Source organism: Anabrus simplex, chromosome 1 (assembly GCF_040414725.1).
Source record: "Anabrus simplex isolate iqAnaSimp1 chromosome 1, ASM4041472v1, whole genome shotgun sequence".
Classification (NCBI taxonomy): domain Eukaryota; kingdom Metazoa; phylum Arthropoda; class Insecta; order Orthoptera; family Tettigoniidae; genus Anabrus; species Anabrus simplex.
The window spans coordinates 125,733,375-125,758,004 of record NC_090265.1 but is presented as its reverse complement, the minus strand read 5'-3'; the positions used below and the strand labels follow the sequence as shown (position 1 = coordinate 125,758,004).

General features: G+C 38.7%; 1 protein-coding gene across 2 annotated transcripts in view; it reads right to left on the bottom strand.

Moving 5' to 3' along the window:
• Positions 1-21,852, bottom strand: part of LOC136884544 (E3 ubiquitin-protein ligase MARCHF8) — a 92,572-nt gene extending 70,720 nt beyond the window's left edge. The window contains exons 1-4 of one of the 2 annotated variants that reach the window (XM_067156807.2): positions 21,488-21,852; positions 21,272-21,401; positions 21,055-21,143; positions 6,800-6,980 (exon numbers count right to left, since the gene is read on the bottom strand). In XM_067156807.2, the coding sequence (XP_067012908.2) occupies positions 6,800-6,980; positions 21,055-21,143; positions 21,272-21,361 (360 nt within the window). In that variant the 5' untranslated portion in view covers positions 21,362-21,401; positions 21,488-21,852. Of the gene's footprint in view, positions 1-6,799; positions 6,981-21,054; positions 21,144-21,271 lie in introns of both variants that reach the window. The other variant, XM_068230237.1, reaches the window with a different exon arrangement.
• Positions 21,853-24,630: the final 2,778 nt, after the last annotated feature.

Genomic DNA, 24,630 nt, shown 5'->3' with positions numbered 1-24,630 from the left:
ACATGCTAATGGCAGAGAAAATAGCATATGAAGGTAAGAGAATGAATACAATGTTATCTGCTAATGATAGGAAGTGTTGAGGAAAGGACTAAAAAAGGCAAAAATAATTTGATGCAGTAAATGGGAAGACTGAATGAAGAATGGGGAATGAGAACAAACATGGAGAAAAATAAGAACGATGACGGAAAGAGCAAGTGGGTAATGGATTTTGGGAGTGTTCTCTATGACTATCTATTATGAAACAAAGATATACCAATTGAGGCAAAATAAATAATGTACAAAACTAGTTGCATACAGTAACTATTGAGCTATATACAGCTATTAACAAAGAAGGTGTGAGGATATTTTAACATATGAATTTCTTAATTCAAGTACCTCTAAACATGTAAACAGAACTGTATGAATTGTTTGTCCGTGTAGTCCTGTAACATGCTCTGCATGTAATTGCTCTATCTCCTCCCCTTCTTGGTATGGCTAAGCGGATGCGGATGGCGTGCGATGTAGTCCTCAATATTTTCCTGGGGTTTATCCCAGTTTCCACCCCCTTTTGGGGTGGGAATTTGTTACTGGTTTATTTATTTTACCTGTTATTTATCTGTTGGGTATGTAAATTCTATCCTTTTATCGTTTGATCTGCACTCTCCTCCAACCTCCCATCCTATTCCGGCATTCCAGTTAGTATATATCATATCATAAGATGTGTCCGTTTCTTAATTTCATTACTGGCCCTTTTTCTAAAACTCCTTTTTCTTCTGGTTTATGGATTTAAGTATTTACCATGGTCAGTAATTTCCTGTACGTCCTTCCATTTAGGAGGCATTCAAACTTGTACCTTTCCATTTGTAACTCTGTATCCTTAATTATGCGGTTTTTAATTCTCCTTATGTCAGATACTATTCATATTACATCATGTTTTATGGGGAACTTTGGGCAATTTCTTAGATTGAATTATTTCATCTTGACTTTAAATAGTGAAGGGGTTTCTTGTATTACAGGCCTATCCATCTGTTGGGTAAGCTAACCTTGAAAGTGGTTATCATTTATTGTAATGAAGTACCGGTACGTAATGAGAAAAAAGAAACTACCTTATTTGCAATGATTTGTCTCATGTTTTGACCGCATGTCATTATTTTTCCACTCGTCTTGATGATTACTGTGTGACGTTTTTTGTTGAAAAAAAAATCAATAATTGAGTCAGATTTGATTTGGTGGTGTGACACGTTGGTCCTGATTTCACTTGAGATCTACCCTGCATATTCTGGATTCATATTTAATTACCTATTACTGATTTAATCCTAGTCTTGTTCTGGATTATCTGCAATAACCTCTGTTGTAATCTGTACCTTCTATCTATGGAAATATTGAATTAAGGAGTGTGCTCTCCTCCCTGTGAACTTCAGCCTGACGATTTTAAGGTGATACTGTAGTTATTGGATATCGCCTCTCTGGTTGACCTTCAGTGTCAATTCTTGGATTCTGCTGATTTTGAAATAATACGAAGTATTGAATTTGGTAGTTTTCACTCCATTGGATTGCATTGACCTTGATGTGTCAATGACTATATGATCAGTCCTTGTTTTAACATCGCATTTCTTTAATTAGTTTCGCAAATTCCGCCCTTGCTTTCCTTGTACGGTTTTCAGCTCCTGTGATACATTAAGGTATTTTCACCGTACTAAGGTATTGGTTTCATATCTCTCTTTATTTCCCTGTTAATTTTACTAATTACTTGTTCCTTTTCTTGCCAATTATCCTTTAAAAAATACAATGCAGATCATTCGACTTTGTAACCTTTATATTCCTTATTAAAGGATAAAGGGAAATGATGATGATGATGATTAAATTTGTATTTCCTAAAATTGTGTTTTCCTTTGAGACAAACATTGGTATTAAACTCTAAATTTGGTAAGATGGTACTGATACAGAGGTCACCTTGCATGATCCACTCCTAGCTCCCTCTCCATTCATTTGCCGATTGAGGTAAGTTTTGTTAAATGGAAATTCTAAGTTCCCATGGAGGGAATTAGATTCTTTTCCACCAATAGAGCATATCAAAAATCAGATCAAAAATTAGATGGATGGCTTTTCCGGCATTTGCTCTATTAACCAGCATTTCGTCTTAGGTCTGACACTAGACTCTTCAGAGTGGGATGTGTCAGACCCTACCCACTGACGCTGGGGTGTATGCAGGTGAACTTATCAGAAGCTTATTTATGAAGCACAGTCTGATAACTGCATACGGGAGATAAAACTCCACAATGGAATTAATGCCCGCCTAGCAAGAGTCTGAAGAGTCTAGTGTTAATAGAGCAAATGCCGGAAAAGCCATCCATCTAATTTTTGATCTGATTTTTGATATGCTCTATTGGTGGAAAAGAATCTAATTCCTCCATGGGAACTTAGAATTTCCATTTGGAATTGCTAGGCGGGCATTAATTCCATTGTGGAGTTTTATCTCCCGTATGCAGTTATCAGACTGTGCTTCATAAATAAGCTTCTGATAAGTTCACCTGCATACACCCCAGCGTCAGTGGGTAGGGTCTGACACATCCCACTCTGAAGAGTCTAGTGTCAGACCTAAGACGAAACGCTGGTTAATAGAGCAAATGCCGGAAAAGCCATCCATCTAATTTTTGATCCGTAAGTTTTGTTGTTCTTGAATGTTGATTTAATATTTAATGTTTTGATTCCCTTGGGGTTGGTGACACCATCATGGAATTTGTGTTGTGGGTGTAACTGTATGGTGTGTTATTCTTAACCTAACCTGAATCTAGTACTGGGTATCTTATTATTATTTACCTAGCCACTGTGTTATCTTAATTTTAATTTTCTGCATGCTAGTGTGTTAATGATGTATTTTTAATTGAGTGATCCGCACGTCACAGTGTTAAATTGATTCCACCTATATGTTGCACGTCATAAAGGGTGAAAGACTATATGCAGCTATTAATAAAGCTACTCTTCTATTAAAGGTATTAGAAATTTAACTTCTGCGAAGCGAATTACCCAAGACAATAAGAGGACTGGGAAATTAAGACATATAGATAGAATTAAAGGTGGGAAAGTTAAGTGAACATATATAGAAAATAGACTAAAATAGCTTGGACAGATAAAATGGATAAATGAAGAAATACAGAAACAAATTACAGAATTATGTATGAAAGAATAGTTCAAAAGAGACCCAGATTATGATGGATAGACCTGATTAACAACAGTATAGAGCAAATAGGATCTGGATTTAAAGATGGTGAAAGATGAGCAGAGAAGGTTAATGTGAAATGGAGAGGAAGCATATGTGCCCTGAACTGGCTGCATCTGAACAGGTAAAATGATGATGAAGAAGGTCACTGAAATTACATACATACATTATCATTATAGACTGTTATGCCTTTCTGCATTCAGTCTGCAAGCCTCTGTGAATTTACTAAGCGTCGCCACAATCCTCTATTTGCAACTAAAGCTGTGGCCTCATTTAATTCGACCTCTTATCTTTAAATCATTTGAAAATGAGTCTAACAATCGTCGTCTTGGTCTACCCTTACGTCTCTTACCCTCCATAACAGGAGTCCATTATTCTCCTACGTAACCTATCCTCCTCCATTCGCTTCACATGACCCCACCACCGAAGCCGGTTTATGTGTACAGGTCCATCCATCGAGTTCATTCCTAAATGAGCCTTTATCTCCTCATTCCAAGTACCTCCTGCCATTGTTCCCACCTGTTTCTGCCAGCAATTTTTCTCGCTACTTTCATGTCTGTTATTTCTAACTTATGAATAAGATATCCTGAGTCCACCCAGCTTTCACTCCCGTAAAGCAATGTTGGTCTGAAAACAGACCGATGTAAAGATAGTTTCGTCTGGGAGCTGACTTCCTTCTTACAGAATACTGTTGATCACAAATTGCGAGCTCACTGCATTAGCTTTACTACACCTTGATTCAATCTCACTTACTATATTACCATCCTGGGAGAACACACAACCTAAATACTTGAAAATATTAGCCTTTTCTAGCTTTGCATCATCAATCTGACATTCAATTCTGTTGAATTTCTTACCTACTGACATCAATTTAGTCTTCGAAAGGCTAATTTTCATACCATAATCATTGCACCTATTTTCAAGTTCCAAGATATTAGATTGCAGGCTTTCGGCACAATCTATCATTACGACCAAGTCGTCAGCATAGGCCAGACTGCTTATTACATTTCCACCTAACTGAATCCCTCCCTGCCATTTTATACCTTTCAGCAGATGATCCATGTAAACTACAAACAGCAAAGGTGAAAGATTACAACCTTGTCTAACCCCTGTAAGTACCCTGAACCAAGAACTCATTCTACAGTCAATTCTCACTGAAGCCCAATTGTCAACATAAATGCCTTTGATTGATTTTAATAATCTACCCTTAATTCCATAGTCCCCCAGTATGGCGAACATCTTTTCTCTTGGTACTCTGTCATATGCTTTTTCTAGATCTACGAAACATAAACACAACTGCCTATTCCTCTCGTAGCATTTTTCAATTACCTGGCGCATACTGAAAATCTCATCCTGACAGCCTCTCTGTGGTCTGAAACCACACTGGTTTTCATCCAACTTCCTCTCAACGATTGACCGCACCCTCCCTTCCAAGATGCCAGTGAATACTTTGCCTAAGCAATGAGATACCTTGATAGTTGTTGCAATCCTTCCTGTTCCCTTGCTTATAGATAGGTGCAATTACTGCTTTTGTCCAATCTGCAGGTACCTTACCTACATTCCATGCTAATCTTACTACACTATGAAGCCATTTCATCCCTGCCTTCCCACTATACTTCACCATTTCAGGTCTAATTTCATCTATTCCTGCTGCTTTATGACAATGGAGTTTATTTACCATCCTTTCCACTTCCTCAAGCGTAATTTCACCAGCCTCATTTTCCTCCTCCCCATGAGCTTGACTGTTCGCAACACCACCAGGAAGATTTCCTTTTACGTTGAGAAGATGTTCAAAATATTCCCTCCATCTCTCCAGTGATTCCCTGGGATCAATTATGAGTTCACCTGAATTACTCAAAACACTGTTCATTTCCTTCCTCCCTCCCTTCCTAAGATTCTTTATTACTGTCCAGAAACGTTTCCCTGCTGCTTGACCTAGCCTTTCCGGGTCATTACAAAAATCTTCCTACGACTTCTTTTTGGATTCAACAACTATTTGTTTCGCTCTGTTTCTTTCACCTACGTACAAATCCCTGTCTGCCTCGGCCCTTGTTTGGAGCCATTTCTGATAAGCCTTCTTTTTTTACAACTGAAAATATTTATAAAATACTCCTTATCAATACAAATCAAGTCATCTGTTAGATGAAACGAAGTCTATACATGTTTCAGCCTAATCTCAAGGCCATCTTCAGTAGCAGAATAATAATTACATAATACACAAACAAATTAAGAATCGTAATGAAGTGAAATGACAGTGATATCAAGAATCAATGTACTTCTGTCTAATTTCCTTGTCCTGGAGACTTTCTACCCGTATTCGTTTGCAGACACATTTCACTTTCTCTACTCTAGGCCTAGAGATACATAATCCACTACAGATCAGATAGTGGTCTGTATCATTGAAAAATCCCCGGAAAACTCGTACAATCCTAACAGATTTCCTGAATTCGAAGTCGGTTAAGATACAGTCTATTATGGATCTGGTACCCCTAGCCTCCCATGTGTAGCAATGAATAGCCTTATGCTTGAAGAATGTATTCGTAACAGCTAAACCCATACTAGCACAGAAGTCCAGCAAACGCTTCTCATTCCTATTAGCTTCCATATCTTCCCCACATTTACCAATCACCCTTTCGTATCCTTCAGTTCAATTTCCAACTCTCGCATTGAAATCGCCCATTAGCACTATTCTTTCCTTGCTATTGACCCTGACCACGATGTCACTCAATGCTTCATAAAACTTGTCAACTTCATCCTCATCTGTACCCTCACACGGTGAATACACTGAGACAATTCTCGTCCTAATTCTTCCAACTGACAAATCCACCCACATCATTCGCTCATTTACGTGCCTAACAAACTATGTTACGTGCAATGGTATTCCTGATAAACAGCCCTACCCCATACTCTGCCCTTCCTTTTCTAACACCTGTCAAGGACACTTTATAATCTCCTATCTCTTCCTCGTTATCTCCCCTTACCCGAATATCACTTACTCCTAGCACATCCAGATGCATCCTCTTAGCTGACTCAGCCAGTTTTACTTTCTTTCTTCCATAAGCCCCATTAATATTGATAGCTCCCCATCGAATTCCATTTCATTCGCCAAGTTGTTTCCAAGGAGTCCCTCGCCTGTCAAATGAGAGTGGGACTCCGTTACTCCCATAGGTCCGAGGCTTGCTTAAAATGTTCTGAGTAAATTCATGAAGCAGTATGCTACCCTACTTACACATAGTCCAAGTGAGGATCTCTCCTCTAACGGGTTATGGACCACCGGTGAATTGTATAATCCTAGCCGCCTGAGCACAAGGAGGGCCATGACTTAGAATATGTTAATAACAAAGACAAAATTTATGTACAGCACTTCAGTAGAATACCTAAATTACTTGAAAAACCATGCAGCTAAAATATAAAACCACTTTCATGTACAGTAACTTTGGTCATGAAGTGTTACTATAAATTCAAACAAAGGACATAAAACAAGATATTAAAACCAAATTTACTACATGCTATTAGATTTTTTTTAAGATGAAGAGAAATAAAAAAATAGATATGGAACTCATTAATAAAAAGAACATTTCAGCAAAAGACACTTATTACCTCACTGAAAGGTTTGATCTTGCTCTGCATAATAAACTGGAATTTGCACAATTCACAGCTACGAATGTCGGATGATTTGATCCACTGTTGCAAACATGCCTGGTGCACATATCGTAGTGAGCCAGCACAGTAACATGGTGCAATGAGGGGGACCTCATTATCTCCCTCGCAGTGACAGATCCTTAAGAAATAAACAAGATGACATTACTATAGTGGAAATCTCCACAAAAATTACAATGTTGTGTTCTACAAATATTAACATCATCTCCACTATGATGTAAGGGAGATTTGTGCCAAGAGTAATCTTTCCTTGACTGCATGGTGCAGGAGAAAGATAATGTGTACAGCATCTCCTAGTTGGAAATCCACTTCACTACTTTATGGTCAATAGCACTACATAGGATTTAGAACAAGGATAGAGGTAACCTTTATTTCCTAATTTTGGATGAACTACACAACTTTATTTAGTGAAGATATTTCTCTATTGTTTTTGCTACTTGCTTTACATCGCATTAACCCGGAGAGTCGTATGGTGACGATGGGATACAACAGGGCTAGAACTGGGAAGGAAGCGACCGTGGGCTTAACTAACGTTCAGCCCCAGCATTTGCCCGGTATGGAAATGGGAAACCATGGAAAACAATCACCAGGGCTGCCAACAATCGGACTCAAACCTACTATCTCTTGAATGCACACTAATTGCAACACCTCAAAAATCTTATTCTTCTTCACACTTTCCTCCATCTCCTGATTCCATACAGTAATTTGTTCTTGTACTTCCATTTCATCTTCTCCCGATATTACTATGTTGTCTGCAAAAAGTAAGGCCTTTGTCTCTTTGCTTCCCATTTTTTGTTGTACATCTTCTTGCGGATTTCATCCATGACTGTGATGAGTAGAGGGCATAACACATTTCCTTGTCAAAGTCCTGTTTCTACATTGAACTAGTTTGTTTGTTCTATCTTAGTCTTCACATTACTTACACACTTTTCATACAAGGCTTTGATCATTTCTATTTCTGCTCTGCCTACCTTCTTTTTTATCAATGCATCCCAAACCAGTTCCCATGGTATACTGTCAAATGCCTTCTCAATATCTATTAATGTAATCACTAAATCCATCCTGAACTCTCATCTTTTCTCCATCATGTTCCTTAATGCAAAAATTACATCAAAAGTTGATCTATTTCTTCTAAATCCATATTCTTCTTCCTCCATTTCCTTTTCTACTTTTATCCTCAGTCTTCCCTCTATTATCCTCCCAAAGATCTTTGTTACATATGAAAAGAGGGCGATTACCTTATAGTTGCTACCGTACATTCTTTCTTATCACCCTTCTTGAATAATGGGATTATCAGACCCTTCCTCCAATTTTATGGTACCCTCCTTTTTTCTTCCATATCACTCGAAATAATCTATATATCCAATGTAACCCTGCTAGTCCTGCTGCCTTATCTCTGTAGACAACTCATCCAAACCCAAAACTTTGCCACTTTTTATCTTCTTTATAGCTCCTCCAACATTGTTATATCTTCATTTCGGTTTTCTTCCACCATTTCTTCATGTTCTTCCTCTTCCTCCAGGTCTTTGAATTCAATATTAAATAATTTAGCAAAATACTCCTCCCATCGCTGGAGAATATCCTCTCTTTATGTCCAAATTTGTCCTGTATCTGTCCTGAAGTTCTCCCAGCACTTCAGTTTCTCTTCCTGTACAATCTTTTAACATACTTCCTTTGCTTCATGATACTTTTGCCTACTGTCCGTATTTCTCCCTTCTATCCAGCTCTTCCATGCCTTTTGTTTTCCTCTGTTATTCCACCAGGTTGTCTCCTTTTCCTTCTTTTTCCCAGATACTCTACCACATATCTTCTGCACATTTCAGCATTCCTTGTTTGAACTTAGCCCATACCTCTTCAACACTGCCAACCTCTCCTTTCGGAATTTGTTTTTCCCTATCTTCTTGGAACTTCTCTTGTGATCCCTTTTTCTTTAATTTCCATACCTTTCTCTTGTCTCTTAATTTCACTATTTTATGTCTAAATTTAGCTACTACAATGTTATGGTATCCTTCACTAGATGTTATAATTAACATCTCTAAATGCAATGCTGAAAATACAATACAACATGAAACACTTAAGTTATTTAAGTTTCACAGGCACATTCAAAATCAATTCATGTTCCTTTCTTCTATACTTGCCTCTGAGAAGTATGAGTGGTATGCAAATAATTAGTGCATTGTAAGTACATATTTTTGTAGTAATACACATTCCTAGCATTAAAAGAAGTTGATACAAACATGCTAATGTTATTTTCTTACAATAAATGCTATTGGTCGTACTAATAAGTAAAGTATGTCCTGGTTTTGGACGTTTGGACTATGGCAACCCTACTAGTGACACCTGTGAAGTTTTCCTTACAAAAATTAATTAAAACTCAGCCATAGATCACCCAAGAGGGAGCCATCTTTAAGAGTACAAACAGAACATCAAAACTGATGTACAGGTAGCCTAGATGGTGCCAAATTAATATGCCTGCATACAGTAGCTGAAGCCATACAATCATTATTATCAAAGAGAGCAGAAGCCTTTTACTAGAGTGCTAACAAAGATAATTGTTGAGGAGCAACTAGTGATGTGCTGGAAAATAATTTTAAAAAACACAAAATAAACAACTTGCCCATAATGAAGCTGCGTGTGCATCAATTATTCAGTGAAGTGTGCATTGTACATTACATTGGTGACTGACCATTTGTAGAAGAAATGTCAAATGTCAAAACAGTAAACATGATAACTGCATTAACTGACCTTTAAATTTTAATACAATGCTAATTTTGAAAACAGTAATTAAAATTCTAGATGTTATGTTATAACAGTCTGGAAAGGGGTTCAGAATTTTTATGACAGACACATACATTTTCAAGTCTTGAATAATCCAAACCAAATTACCCACCCCATCTACCAAGAACAAAATTTCATAGGCTAATTTTTTTTTTTTTTGTCAATGATAGGATAGGACAGGGCTTGGACTGGGACGGAAGCAACTGTGGCCTTAATTAAGGTAATTAAGGTATGAAAATGGGAAACTACAGGAAACTATATTGGGGGAGGGGTGCCGAGTGGCTCCTGACCCCAACTTGGCAAGTTTGATCCTGGCACAGTCCAGTGATATTTGAAAGTGCTCAAACATGACAGCCTCATGTAGCTAGATTTATCGACACATTAAAGAACTCCTGCGGGACAAAATTCTGGCACCTCAGCATCTCCGAAAACACGGTACAACAATGAAAATGTTTCAGGCCGAAAAATAGCCTATTCTTACATATTTCCACCTGGTGAATTCAAAAATCACCATGAAAATGACCGATTAGCTCTTGCTTCAGAGATACAGCGACATATACTTTTTAAGTCTACATTTTCAGTTTCAAGGAAAATTTGTTTTGTCAACTGACAAAACACAATGTTCTAAAGCTGTTTGTAGGTTATAAACATAAGTACTGTTGCTGTGACTGTGAGTTTGTTTTAATTAGTGCAGAATTTCTGGTTTTGGAGTGCTTTTAACGTGTAAAATTTGTTAAATCAACATGCCACAGAAATGTGTAAATTCCGTGAACAATTTTTGTTACATTTCTGGTGAAATAACATTTTCGTCAAAGAAACGCAATCTGACGCCTCTTGTGAAGATTGCCTATCATTATTTTGATATCAAGGTAGGGGACGGGGATAAGTCATGGGCTCCACATATATGTTGCAACTCGTGTTCAGTTAAACTACGAGAATCAATGAAAAATAACACACGATTTATGGTTTTGCTGTGCCTATGGTTTGGCGGGAGCCTACAAACCATACAGATGACTGCTATTTCTGCTTGACTCCACCAATTAAGTCAGGATTGTCAATGAAGAAAAGAGGAACCGTTGAATATCCAAATCTTCGATCTGCTATTCGACCTATTCCACATTTAGATAGTTCACCAGTTCCTACTCCACCTCAAAATTATGAAATGGAAATAGAAAATGAAAACACTGTAAAAGTAGAAGAACCCAACAAGTCTTACTCATTCCATGACCCTGATTTTGAGGGAAAAGATGATAAACCGCACAGACTGAGTCATTACATAAAATCAGCTTCATGGTCCGTATCGCACTTCAATAGATTCACAATTAAGTATTTAATTTATTTTCCACCTAGTCGACTAGGGAAAAGAAAAGGACTAGTCGACTAGGTGGAAAATAAATTAAATACTTAATTGTGAATCAGACTGAGTCAAGCGGAATTGAGTGATCTCATTCGAGACCTTCACTCAACACAGGATAAGGCAGAACTTCTAGGGTCAAGACTACAGCAATGGAATCTTCTCCAACGTGATGTCAGGGTCTCACAGTACAGACAACGTCAGAGGAAATTGCTTCTTTTTTTCTTTTTTTAGAAGAAAAGCAATCTTGTTTTTTGCTGCAACATTAATGGTTTGATGAAAATTCTGAATATGAACCATGATCCAACTGAATGGAGGCTATTCATAGATGCCTCCAAGCTTAGTTTGAAAGCTGTATTACTTCACAACGGCAACCACCTTCCATCTATTCCTGTTGGTCATGCAGTTCACAAGAAGGAGACTTATGCAAACATGACAGCCCTCCTTGGCGCGATCAAATACACTGAGCACAAGAGGAAAGTCTGTGGCAATCTAAAAGTCATAGCTGTACTCTTAGGAATGAAACTGGGGTACACTAAATACTGCTGCTTTCTATGTATGGGGACAGTAGGGATAGAAAACCACATTATAAAAGCAGACTGGCCTAGAAGAAATCTTAACTCAAGCAAGAAAAATGTTGTTGCTGAGCCTCTTGTGGACCCAAAGGATGTTCTTCCACCCCTACATATAAAGCTTGGTTCGATGAAAAATTTTGTCGAAGGTATGACTCAAGAAGAACAGGCCTTTAAGTACTTAAGAGACAAATTTCCTACATTAAGTGATGCTAAAGTCAAGGAAGGTATTTTTGTTGGGCCACACATTCGTCGACTTATAAAGGATCCTATGTTTGAACGAGTTTGGAGGGAAAAGAAAAGGAAGCTTGGGAAGCCTTCAAAGGAGTTATTCATGAATTTTTTGGCAACACAAGAGATAATTACTCAGTTGGGGACAGTGCTTCTGCAAAAATACCATTGACTTGGATGCAACATGTCTCTTAAAATCCATTTTCTCCAATCCCATCTAGACTTTTTCCCTCCTAGTTATGGAGCTGTCGATGATAAACACTGAGAAAGGTTCCATCAAGATATTTCTGCAATGGAACAAAGATATCTAGGCCACTGGAATGAAGCAATGCTTGCGGATTACTGCTGGTTTCTGTGTAGGGATGCTCTGGAACTTACTTATAAGAGGCAAGCAAAACGACAACGATCTCACGAAGCCACCACATGCTTCTTTTCAGACCCAACCACCTGCTAGGTATTCTTCCATCAGTTTACAACTCTTAGAATGTTACTGTCATTTAAAAAGTTTCAAATAGACTTTCAACGTTGTTGGCATATGTAATTAAAATATATCACTTTCTCTCAATCCGTTAAAATAAAATAGTTCCAGGTATTGAATATCACAAAAACTAGAGCTAATAAAAAAATTTTCTCTGTGATATTAATTTTTCTCAACCCTAAATTAGTAAGAATTGACTCACGAAGTGAAGGAAACATTCAACTTTTTTTTTTTACAGTGAAACCGTAAAAGGAGTTAATGGGACGTAAAAACAATAACATTATTATTCATCATAAGAGGTGCCAACAGTGGGATTAGAACCCATCATCTCCCGAATGTAAGCTAACAGCTACACATCTCAAACAGCATAGCCAACTCTCTAGGTAGAAATGTTCTTATTTACAACACTTAACTTTTGACAGGAACAAAACATCATATTCAGATTGTGCTTATGAGAATGTACACCACCACTTCATGATTGTGAAACTTCCAGGACTACTTTCCTATAAATCACTTCTTGGCTGCTTTTGCCAAACCCCAGTGAGGTTGCAGATGAGATCTGTCATATACGTTAACTTTGTTAAATTTTATGGCCGGATACCCTTACTGATGCCAAATGAATGTATTAAACTGTTATGTGCTTCTGTAGTGGTTCGTATGAATGAAGAGGTGTGCATTACGATGAGCACAAATATCCAATCCCCGAGTCAGAGAAATTAACGAAAATAGGCTAAAAATACCAGCCTGGCTGGGAACTGAATCAACACTCTACACCGAAGGTCATTATGCTAATCATTCAGCCTAGGAGCTGGCTCCTTCCTATAAATCGCTATTATACAATGCAACTAACTTACCAGTATCAAGAATCTGTTGTAACTTTCCTGCAATTATAATCTTATTTTATTACAGTTTGCTGTATGTGCGTTGAGTCCACACACTATTTGATGCAGCTCTTTATACCACTATATTCTGTCCTAGCCTCCTTTTCCTATTACAATCTACATCTACTCAAATCTGTTTGTCATATCACTCTCACGCATGAATTTATATGCAACTGATGTACCAGTACTTCACATGTTCACATTTCAGGCAATGGTATGAAAACTCTGGACACAGAGGTGGTACATTACATTTACCACAAATATACTGGGTTGTACTTGTGCAGTTTTTGTCACAGCATCTGTTAACATTTCTAACCTCTGTTTTCTTTGGGTAGTGTTCTACTCTACCCACCCTCTTTTCAACAGGCACAGTACGTAGCCTATTTCTTGAGTGGTGGTAAGGGGCCGTTTGTGCTTGGCCGTCCTATCTTCCATGATGCTTCTTCAGCCTTACCACTGAACATAAGGCCTGTCACTTAACCCTTGAACTCTAGCAGGTCCGTAGGGGTCTTATTATCAATTTTCCATAATAACCAAGAATTTACAATTACTGTGACATTTGGCATATGGTTAAAAAAAATCCTCATGTACCATCTGCAATTTCTCTTATCATTCCTGTAAAGAGCCACCAAGGAATCCATCAGATAAAAATTTGTCAACATAGAGTTTTGAAATGTTTGGTGAAGATCATGGCATATGCGCAACATGTCATCAGGTATGCTGCAGTCAGAAAACAGAGGTAGTAAAGTTCTAAACAGTAAACATAGCCAGATACTCCAGCACAAACCAACATTTTATATCCCCATCTCTTTGGTTTTTTTGAAAGATTGCTTTTCAGAGAGGAGTGAGCCTTAAATGGTATCATTTCGTGCAAGGAATGAAATTCTTCGGGATTGAGAGATTTATGCAATTGCTGGTGCAAATGTTAAAAAAAAAGTCAGATCTTGATGGCTTTATCTCCACTGTTTTCCAGGATATTTGTGCTGTCGATAAAATGTAACTACCTCCTGATTTCCTCATACCTGTTTACGCTTATGTTGTCAGCTACTACGGGTAGACAGAGTAAAGACTTAGACAACCAGTAATGTCTCTGTCGTGGATATTTTATGTTGGTCATTATTAATGTTATGCCCAAGAATACATTGAATTCTGAGAAAGAGAGTTTGAAATTTTCCTTAATGTTCTGTGTGGTGTATAAACAACTTCGGTAAACGATTTCTTTCAAATAAATCTCCGACAAAAGACCTATAAAATAAATCCAGAAAAAATATCTCCTTGAATGTTCACTTTTGACCTAACTGATGGGGAGGAGGACTGCCCAAGAGTAGATTGTTTTTCTCTGAGAACCATGAAGGACTTCTTGGTGCATTGTTAGCAGAAGCTGGTGAAGATCTTCCAACAATTGGTGTGGGTTTAGGCGTAGAATTGAGTTGCTCGCAAAGCTTCGAGAACTAACTGCGAGGTTGGAGGCAGTACATTGAGCAATGCTATTTGGTGTGAGTATGTATAGTTCGTTTGAGAAAAGTTTGGGTTACCAAAGCTATTAGTAGACTCGGGTTCAATGTCGCTGTCTGTTTCACCTTAACTATACAGTATATCTTCATGCAATGTTGGATCATCAAGAGAATCATCACTAACATAGTCCAAAGTAATCAGCGCTTCGGTTCTTCAGGCTGCCTTTAATTTAAGATCTTGCCAAGTATCGAAAAGGGTAGCTATTACAGAGGTCATCATGTAGTTGCCATCATAATATGGGAACTGAAGATGTCAGAATGGTCTAGGGTACAAACACCCCCAGTCGCCCCACCATCCACAGCTACGCCTCGGTTCACGGAGTAAATACAGAGGCCTCTCATAGTCAGGTCGTGTCCAGGTCTCAGAGAAGATTCCTGTAGACAGACCATGGGAGCTGCATTGTCAGATATCAACTGACGTAATTAAGCAAGGTGATAAATATAACTATATTGCAGTGAGCCTCCAACAGTGCCATTGTGTGGATGAGTATCACAACGAAATCTACCTGCCATCATTGTCGTTTCTGTAGTCATGTGCTCTCGTCATACATAGTGTACTGTTCAGTGTTGTATATATCAGGGAATTGTACAAAAACATAGTATTTTCACACCTCTACTCGTTCCTTGTACCCTAATTAATATATCTAATAACATTTCACAGCGCCTACAAATGAACTGGCGATGGTCTGCTTCTTTACCGTAGCTGCTCCAGCGCTCCCTTAAAAAGTTGTAGAAGCAGCCTTTTCCAACCCGAGCGGGGGTCACCGCATCCGCAAAGAAGATTAGAATGATGTTGAGTGTTTCAGTGTAAATGTTGTCCTCAGAAGAGGGAGACACTGTGACTGACCACTCCATGGATGCTGAGCTCACTGAACAGGAATGATGGGCCTTCTTCCTGAGAGAACTGGGTTCCCCAGAAAGGAATTGACAAGAGAGCATTGGCGTCTCTCACTCTTGCCCACCGTTTTTGGACTCTGTGGAAGAGACCCGGCAGATGGTTTGCCTGTCTTCTTTGGGGATGCGGTGACTCCCAGATCGGGTTGGAAATGGCTTCTTGTACAACATTTTAAGGGAGTGCTGGGGCAGTTATGGTAAAGAAGCAGACCATCGCCAATTCATTTGCAGGTGCTGTGAAATGTTATTAGATATATTCATTAGGGTACAAGGAACGAGTAGAAGTGTGAAAATACTATGTTTTTGTACAATTCCATGATATAGGCCTATACAACACTGAACAGTACATTATATATGCTAAGGACAGCACATGATGACCATGTTTACTGGGTGACTGAGGGGTGATGGCATCATACCCGACATCATAGGATGTTAAGAGAGAGACAGGGAATTAACATCCAAAAACTAAGTCCGAATTTTTGTTACTGCACATGCACAATGAATTTAATTATTTAACATTTCTCCACGGACAAGAAAAATGTTTGTGACGTCATAAGTATGTCGTCACACCATGCCTTCTCCTTCTATAAACAGCGCATGTGGTAAACCTATGATAACATGACATAAGCCAAAGCAGTCAACCCTTTCTCATGGAAGGAATAAGGCATAACATCTACAGTTCTTAAGAGCTTGGGTTCATCTAAACACGCACATTCGTGACACGTAATGGATTATTAAAAAAAGTGCATACCATGACATATAAAAGTAGACAAATTTTTTATTTAAAATATTTGGAGAAACCTCCCCTGCGAACCATGTGACCTTATAATACCAATGTAGTTGGTCTGTTATTGGACATTATAAATTTTCCAGCTAACTCATTCCTGGCTGCCAGCATTTCTCCCCAGTGTGCTAAGTTGGGCTTGTCACTTGTGTCCAGGCGGGAGGTGGCTCAGTTCTGGTCTGTGCGATGTTCTCATAGTCGCAATTAGGCCCCAATGTCCAGATGCAGGGAGCACTGACAGGTGGACGTTATATGGACATTCAGACCATCTGCATCCCTTTCCAGCCCTAGCGTACCCTGATGAAGATGTCATGTTTCAACAGGACAATATGCCATGTCACCGCTCTGAGGTGGCACACAGGTGGTTGGAGGAACACTCCAGTAAAGTTACAACCATCAATTGGCCCTCCAGATCCCCCGATCTTAATCCAATCGAGCATTTATGGGATGCTGTCAATGCTGGTGTAAGCTCCATGAACCCCACACCAACTTCATAAGAGCAATTTGGGTAGCAGTGCAAGACGCATAAGTCCAGATCCCTCCAGAATGATTCTAGCACCTTGTAGAGTTGATGCCTCACCGTATTGCTGTCTTTTGAGGGCTCACAGAGAAGTAACTCATTATTAACATCAAATTCAGTGACTTCCCATGACTTTTTGCCACTCAGTGCAGTAGCCGTGATGACTAGTCTACTTTATTCTATGTCGTAGGGTATGACATGTTAGCCGTCCGGCTCCATGGCTAAATGGTTAGTGTGCTGGCCTTTGGTCACAGGGGTCCCGGGTTCGTTTCCCGACAGGGTCGGGAATTTTAACCATAAATGGTTAATTTTGCTGACACGGGGGACTGGGTGTATGTGTGGTCTTCTTCATAATTTCATCCTCATCACGACGCGCAGGTCGCCTACGGACGTCGAATCGAAAGACCTACATCTGGCGAGCCGAACTTGTCCTCGGACACTCCCTGTACTAAAAGCCATACGCCATTTCATTTTACCTGTTAGCCAGAACAAACAAGAATGGCTCAATGGTATCAATTCAAAGGACAAACATTTAGCTATGATGGCCACACTGGGAGAGTCTGAAGACCACTAATCAAGATGCTTGCAAAGAAACAGTAGGATATAAGACCAGAAAACATCAGGACTGGTTTGATGAAAATGATGAAGAAATTGAAGCATTGATCTCAGAGAAGAGAAAAGCCTTGCAAGCATGGCGAAGGGACATGAACTCCCACTCTAAGAAACAAGCCGTAAGTATTGCCAAAGCAAATGTCCAAAGAAAAAGCTGTCAGCTCAAGAATGCATGGTGGACAGCAAAGGCAAAAGAGTTGCAATATCTAGCAGATAAAGATTTACAACAATTCTTCCAAGCAACAAAAACAGTATATGGTCCCACCACCTTTGGGAGGAATCCTCTTTGGTCCAGCGATAAGAGTACACTTTTAAAAGATCAGTACTCCATCATGAATAGATGGAAAGAGTATTTTGAAGACCTCTTGAACCAGGATTCGATTATTGATGAACAGGTGTATGATATATTAAAACAAACTCCCATCAATGAAGAACTTGGCTCTCCACCAACACTAGATAAAGTTAAGCATGCTGTCAATCAAGTAAAGTGTCACAAAGCCTCTGGTCCTGATGGTATAGCCTACCAGTGGAAGCTCTCAAAGAAGGAGGAGAGGAACTAATAAGACACATACATGAACTGACTGTCAAAATTTGGAGCACAGAAGAAATGCCTCCCGATTTCAGAGACAGTCCGGTAGTTCCCATATTTAAGAAAGGGGATCAAAAAAACTACAATAACTATCGGGGAATATCCTTACTGCCGTGCCTGGGAAAGCTTATTGCTCGAATCTTGGCAAATCGTATTGTACCCTTGGTGGAGAAAATACTTCCAGAGAGTCGGTGTGGTTTCAGACCTTCTAAAGGGACCACAGATATGATATTCACAGCTCGCTCGTCAACTTCAGGAAAAATGTAGAGAACAAAATAGATCTCTTTATATTGCCTTTATTGATCTTACTAAGGCATTTGACTCTGTGAACCGAGAAGCTTTGTGGAAACTTTTAGCTCTATATGGTTTTCTACAGAAATTTATTGCCATCTTGAAATTGCTCTACACTGATATGATGGCAGCTGTCATTGGCAAGGGCTCTATTAGAGAGCCATTTCATATCAATACCGGTGTTAAGCACTTTGTTCTCCTTGTATGTTGCCGCTGTCATGGAACTTGTCAGAGATGATCTCCCTCCAGGAATTCATATAACTTACAGGATGGATGGTAAACTTTTAAATTTGAGCCGTTTAAAGGTAGGAACTCGGACATCGTCTGCAGCATTAGTTGAGTTACAGTACGCTGATGATAATGCTGTCGTAGCTCGGACACAAGAAGAGCTTGTGATAATCCTGAATGCTTTTTCTGCTGCATACAACAAGATCAGACTCAAACTGAATACTAGCAAAACATAGATCCTATACCAACCTGCCCCTAGAGAAGGTCAAAGAGATATCAATGTCACAATTGATGGAGTAAGCCTTCAAGTTGTAAACACCTTCCCATACCTTGGCAGCACCCTCTTGTCAAGCGCAAATATAGATTCAGAAATCCAACACAGAATTAACCATGCAGGAGCATCCTTTGCTAAGTTAAGATCTCGAGTTTTTGACAATCATGATGTCAATACCACAACAAAGATTCTTGTGCACATTTCTGTTGTAGTTCCAACCTTACTCTACGGATTTGAATCCTGGACATGCTACAGTCAACACCTTAAGAAGCTGGAACAGTATCATCAGGGTTGCTTGAGGAGAATACTGCAAATAACTTGGTGAGACAGGTGCACAAATATCAGCGTTCTTGAAGAGGTACACACCACCAGTACAGAATTGATGGTTTTAAGACGCCAGCTACAGTAGACAGGGCACGTAGTTCGCATGGCCAATAATCACATTCCCAAAACAAGTGTTTTACTCTGAGGTATCAGTAGGTAAACGCTGTGTAGGCGGTCAGGGGAAGCGATTTAAAGATGTAATCAAGGCTAACTTGAAGAGATGTAACACTGATGTTCATAAATGGGAGAACTTAGCCCTTGACCGTTCATCCTGGAGATCACTAGTCAATTACGGCACGCCGACGTACAGCAAATGACAAGAGGCAACATAGGAAGAAAAAGAAGTGCTGAGGAGACATAGAAATAACATGACTGCTCCACCTGGGACTACCTGTTATCACTGTGACAAATAGTGTAACTCCCGCACTGGACTGTATAGTCACCTCTAAATGCACAGATGGAGAGGCATCCTGCCTGGAAGACAAACCTACTTGACGAGTGTTTGCTATCATCATGATGGCCACTCAAAATAACAACAACAACAATAATAATAATAATAATAATAATAATAATAATAATAATAATAATAATAATAATAATAATAATAATATCTGGTCTGGCCGGCGTTCTCATATTCTCAATTAGGCCCCATTGTCCAGATGCAGGGAGTGCCGACACGTGGACGTTATATGGACATTCAGACCATCTGCATCCCTTTCCGGCCCTAGAGTACCCTGATGAAGATGCCATGTTTCAACAGGATGAGTTATTATTATTATTATTATTATTATTATTATTATTATTATTATTATTATGACTATATGTTATGAATATGAGAGCTACAGGCAATATCGTGAAAGACTTAGGGTAAAACTCTAGGAGAGTGAATGCTAATGAGACATCTTGGTCCGCTTAACTGTCACTTGCCTGAAACTATATGTATCATTCAGTGGTGAAATTTAAATATGTAGGCCTACAAAATATACTGTAAGTAAACAAATTATTTCTTACGGGAACTTACCATAACAGGCCAATGGAGGTAAACTGATATACAAATACATCTAAATGAAGTTCACCCCCCTGTGGTTTCCTTCACTCAACATACACTGTAGGCCTAAGCATATCAATGGTAATTCCCTCCTCCTGTCTTTACCAGACTTTCTTCATATCCTATACATCTCACATCAAGACTGTCCAAATAACCCCTAAATGACTGTTCATGCCCACCCTCCTTATCAAGCTGGGGGCAAAAACTGAATGTCGAATTGACAGGGGTTGATTGAGTATTGGAGGAAGCACTAGGATTGATAAGAGAGCCCACCTATTTAAAGATGGTAGTTATGAAGATATGGTGATTGTCCCAGTTGTAGTTCCTCTTACAGCAATAACCAACCACCACTATTTGTCCTGGTCCTTATGTGCTTTCATGTTTGTCCTTATCTCCTAGGCTATTTCTCCCTATTCCCACACTGACCCATTGTGTTTATCCTATCCTACTATGTTCCTACTCATATTCCTTTCCCTCTATAGGCCTATACAAGATAAAGATCAATTAACACATAAATCTAGTCCACAAACAGGCACTTATTTAGATATGTATCTCAGAGGAGGTCCAGCATCATTTGCAAGAGTTGGTATTTTGCCTACAAGGTGCAAATTACGGATATTTATCTTTAAAGTACCAATATAGGGCAATCAATGGTCTCATGTACTATCAAAATAGATCTGCAATGTAAATAAACAAACGTAACCTTAAAATTCATTCTAGCTGGTGGAATCTAGTACTATACCACATTAAATATAGGAGCTATATTATACATTCTGATAGGGGAAGTATTTCCTGAATGTAATACTTATAGCATACTTCTTACCTACAAATATCATGGTTGTTGGAAAGACTTGAAGCCTGTGAAGAACACCGTTCTGGTGGATGGGTACCAGATGTGGCAAAAACTGTTTCCTATGGAAACATTAAGCACATCATAAATCAGCCAACATCCAGATTTAAACCCATATCAAAATTCTGCCCAACTCACAGCAACAGAACAAGTATGCTACACTAAATACACTCTGAAAATACAGGATTACCTGTAATTTCCAGTCTTGGTTTGGACTCCCAGTATTAGCACTCTCTTTTCCCCAGTCAAGCGGCGAAACACTTATTTGTTGCAAGGGCATTGCAAAACCGTCCACACAGTTTAATTTCTACTAGTCCATTCTGTAAACAAGTATGCCAATGAAACACCAGAGGTAAGTGATAACAAAGGGAAGATCCCAACTTCATTTGTGTGCTTGTCTACGTACAATGATCATTGCGTTCTCAAAAAATCTTCAATTTCCTTCGTCATACTTCCACCAAATATTTATCTAAGTGTTGGAGAAAGCTTTTAAAAATCGGTCGAAAATTACATCACAACCTAAATAACACTGCGAACTCAACATTGACAGCTACATAATTTCAAACATCACCATGATTGACATCTTATAACATCAATGAAGACTGAGCAAATACAGTTAAAACGTATCAGAAAATTACAAAATTTGATGACGGTAAAAGACAGCGCATTTTGGAGAGTGGGCGTGGTTCTTCAACTAATAGCAAATTTTTATCCAATCAGCTGTTTGTATTAGTTTCCTTATTACCTAGCGCCATTAGCGCAAAACGAAATCACAGGAACAGGATAATCACAAAATTACTAAAGTCAAAGAGTATTCTCTGAAACAGATTGTCCCAGATATAATTCTATATAGAATCTCCGTATGAACATTACAAACAGCACCATATAAAAAATCTCACTCTTTTTTAAATATTAACGTATGGCTTGCTCCTAAATAAGTAAAGATACAACTAAACAACGCCTAACGAAATGTTTCAAACATCAATCCTTATGTCTTTGATACTCTGAATGTACTAGATTTATAACAACGAATAGCAATGGAAGGTAACTTACACGGCCTGCTGATAAGACTCATCAATGACAACAAGGATCATGTAAGAGAAATGGCAAAGTGAGATGCATTCAACCAAATATTGTGTTTGCTTGTACAGAGTGTACCCCATCTTTTGATATGATGATTTGCTACACTTTTGCAAGGAATGGAGTCATACAGGGTGACCATCTATTTATGAGCCCCCTAATATTCCACATAGCAACATCGGACGTTTTCAGTGCAGTCAAAAGAAACAAACAAAATAAAAAATATATATCTAAGCTCACGAATGCTAATATTGCTTCTAAACAAGCAAACAATATTCAAATAAGTACTTCAGATATGGAACTATATCCCAACAGATTGTCTTTAGTATGTCCCCCGAAACAGTATCAACTCCAGCTGCTTTTATAGTTTTCAAATTTTGTTGCCATTGTTGTCTTAGGTAAATTGAACTAATTCTTTAGTATTGGTCACGTCCTCTATCTGGACATTATCCTTGTAACCAACAATTTTTACATACTGCTGACTGAATACTTCTGCCTTTTGAAGATCCTCGCATACACACTCCCCTTGTTCATTAATGATTCCTGGAATGTGCTTCTTGGAACCTGTTTTTTCCTTAAAATACCTATACGTACTCATCCATTTTTCAGTAAAGTGTGTATGCCCGCCAATTATGCTTGCCATCATGTTAATCTTAGCTTAATTCTTTGCTAGATTAAATTTCCTAGTAAGTTCTTTCAATTTCTTCTTACTTCCACAGCCATTTTTAACTCTATTTTTAATTCCAACCTGCACCTTCTTCTTAGTCTCTTAGTCTCTTAACTTCTCTGTTATAGTATAGTGGATCTTTACCATTCTTTACCACCTTTGTAGATACAAACCTATTTTCACATTCCTCAAAGACTGCTTTAAACCCACCCCAGAGTCTGTTTACATTTTTATTTACCGTGTTCCACCGTGTTCTCCTGAATCAGATGCCCTTCCCGTACGAACTTATTTGCCATTTTTTGGTCATGTTTCCTGTCGTTCGTATTACCTTCCCCATTGACATTTGGTAAATTGAGATCACCCGCTACAATCACGTTAATTTTACTTATTAAAACCTCCCTCATGCCTCTTTTATCAGCCGTATGGTACTGCCTAATAGTCCTAATTTTAATATCTTCCTATCTCTCACTTTTATCTTTAACTACCACAAAAACAGCTTCGTGATCACTTATACCATCTGGTTTTACCGGCACCACAGCCAGAATATTCTTCCCTCTAGTTGGCTCCATCAGTTCCTGAATCAGATGCCCTTCCCATACGAACTTATTTGCCATTTTTCGGTCATGTTTCCTGTCGTTTGCATTACCTTCCCCATTGACATTTGGTAAATTGAGATCACCCGCTACAATCACGTTCATTTTCTTATCGTTTCCCACATAGCTGATTATCAAATAATTGAATCAGCGTCTGCGATACCTTTCTCGCTCTGTACACTCCAAGAACATCAAGTTGCCTATTATCTCTAGAGATGAGCCTTACACCTAGACTTTCATGTTTGTCATTTTTAACTTTTTCGTAGCTTACATATTCTTATTTCACCAGAATGAATACTATCCCTCCTACCATTCTATCCTATCACTACTATACACACTCTAGTTTCGTGAGAAAAATCTGCATCCATTTTATCATTTCTCAGCCATGATTCAACTCTTATTACTGTTACCGAGTTTTGGTGGTAGTTATGCATGAAAGAAGGTGCTGGGTGGTGAATAGGTCTCAAGCTACTAAAGTGAAATTAATTTTAAAAATTTAACAAGGTTATATTTTCTTTTCAAAATTAGGTAACAACAAATAGAACAGGTACTTAGTAGCCGAAACACCATTGAACAATACATTTACATAAGTACCCCATTTGGGGCTTCAAAAGTCAGAAACATAATTCTTGGGCAATCAGCTCAGTTTTACCCCAAACACAATTTTAACAGAGGGGCAGAAAACCCCATTCATACCTAGGAGCCCTTGCTCCAAATTACACTGAAAAGCCTCCTCGAGGCATACAATATACCATTTTCAAAAGAGCCACTCGCTCTCAATTTAAGCCTTTCCCAGGCCACACCAAACTCCACTTTTAAGCTGTCCTCAAAGGACATATACACAGGGGTAAAATACCCAACCTACTGAGGTCTATTAAATGACAAGAAGGTTAATTAAATGACCTCTAAAACAATTTGAGAGGAGGCGAACTTGCACTCCTAATACACTTTGATTAAGACCTACTTGGCGCTAGGCCGTTAATACAAGGGCTAATCCCATACTAAAGAGGTGACTTAAGAAGAGAACAATTTGTTTTACATTATCGAAGAATAGGTTGAGAAAAATAAGTTCACCTCAAAACAATATGAGTGGGAGCTCGAGAGGGTTAGCACTCTCTATCCCAGAATGTAGCTTTACAAGAGAATCGAAGAAAAGAGTAGTTACATTTTAGGAAAAGGTTACATGGTAGAACGCTTCGCACCCGCCCC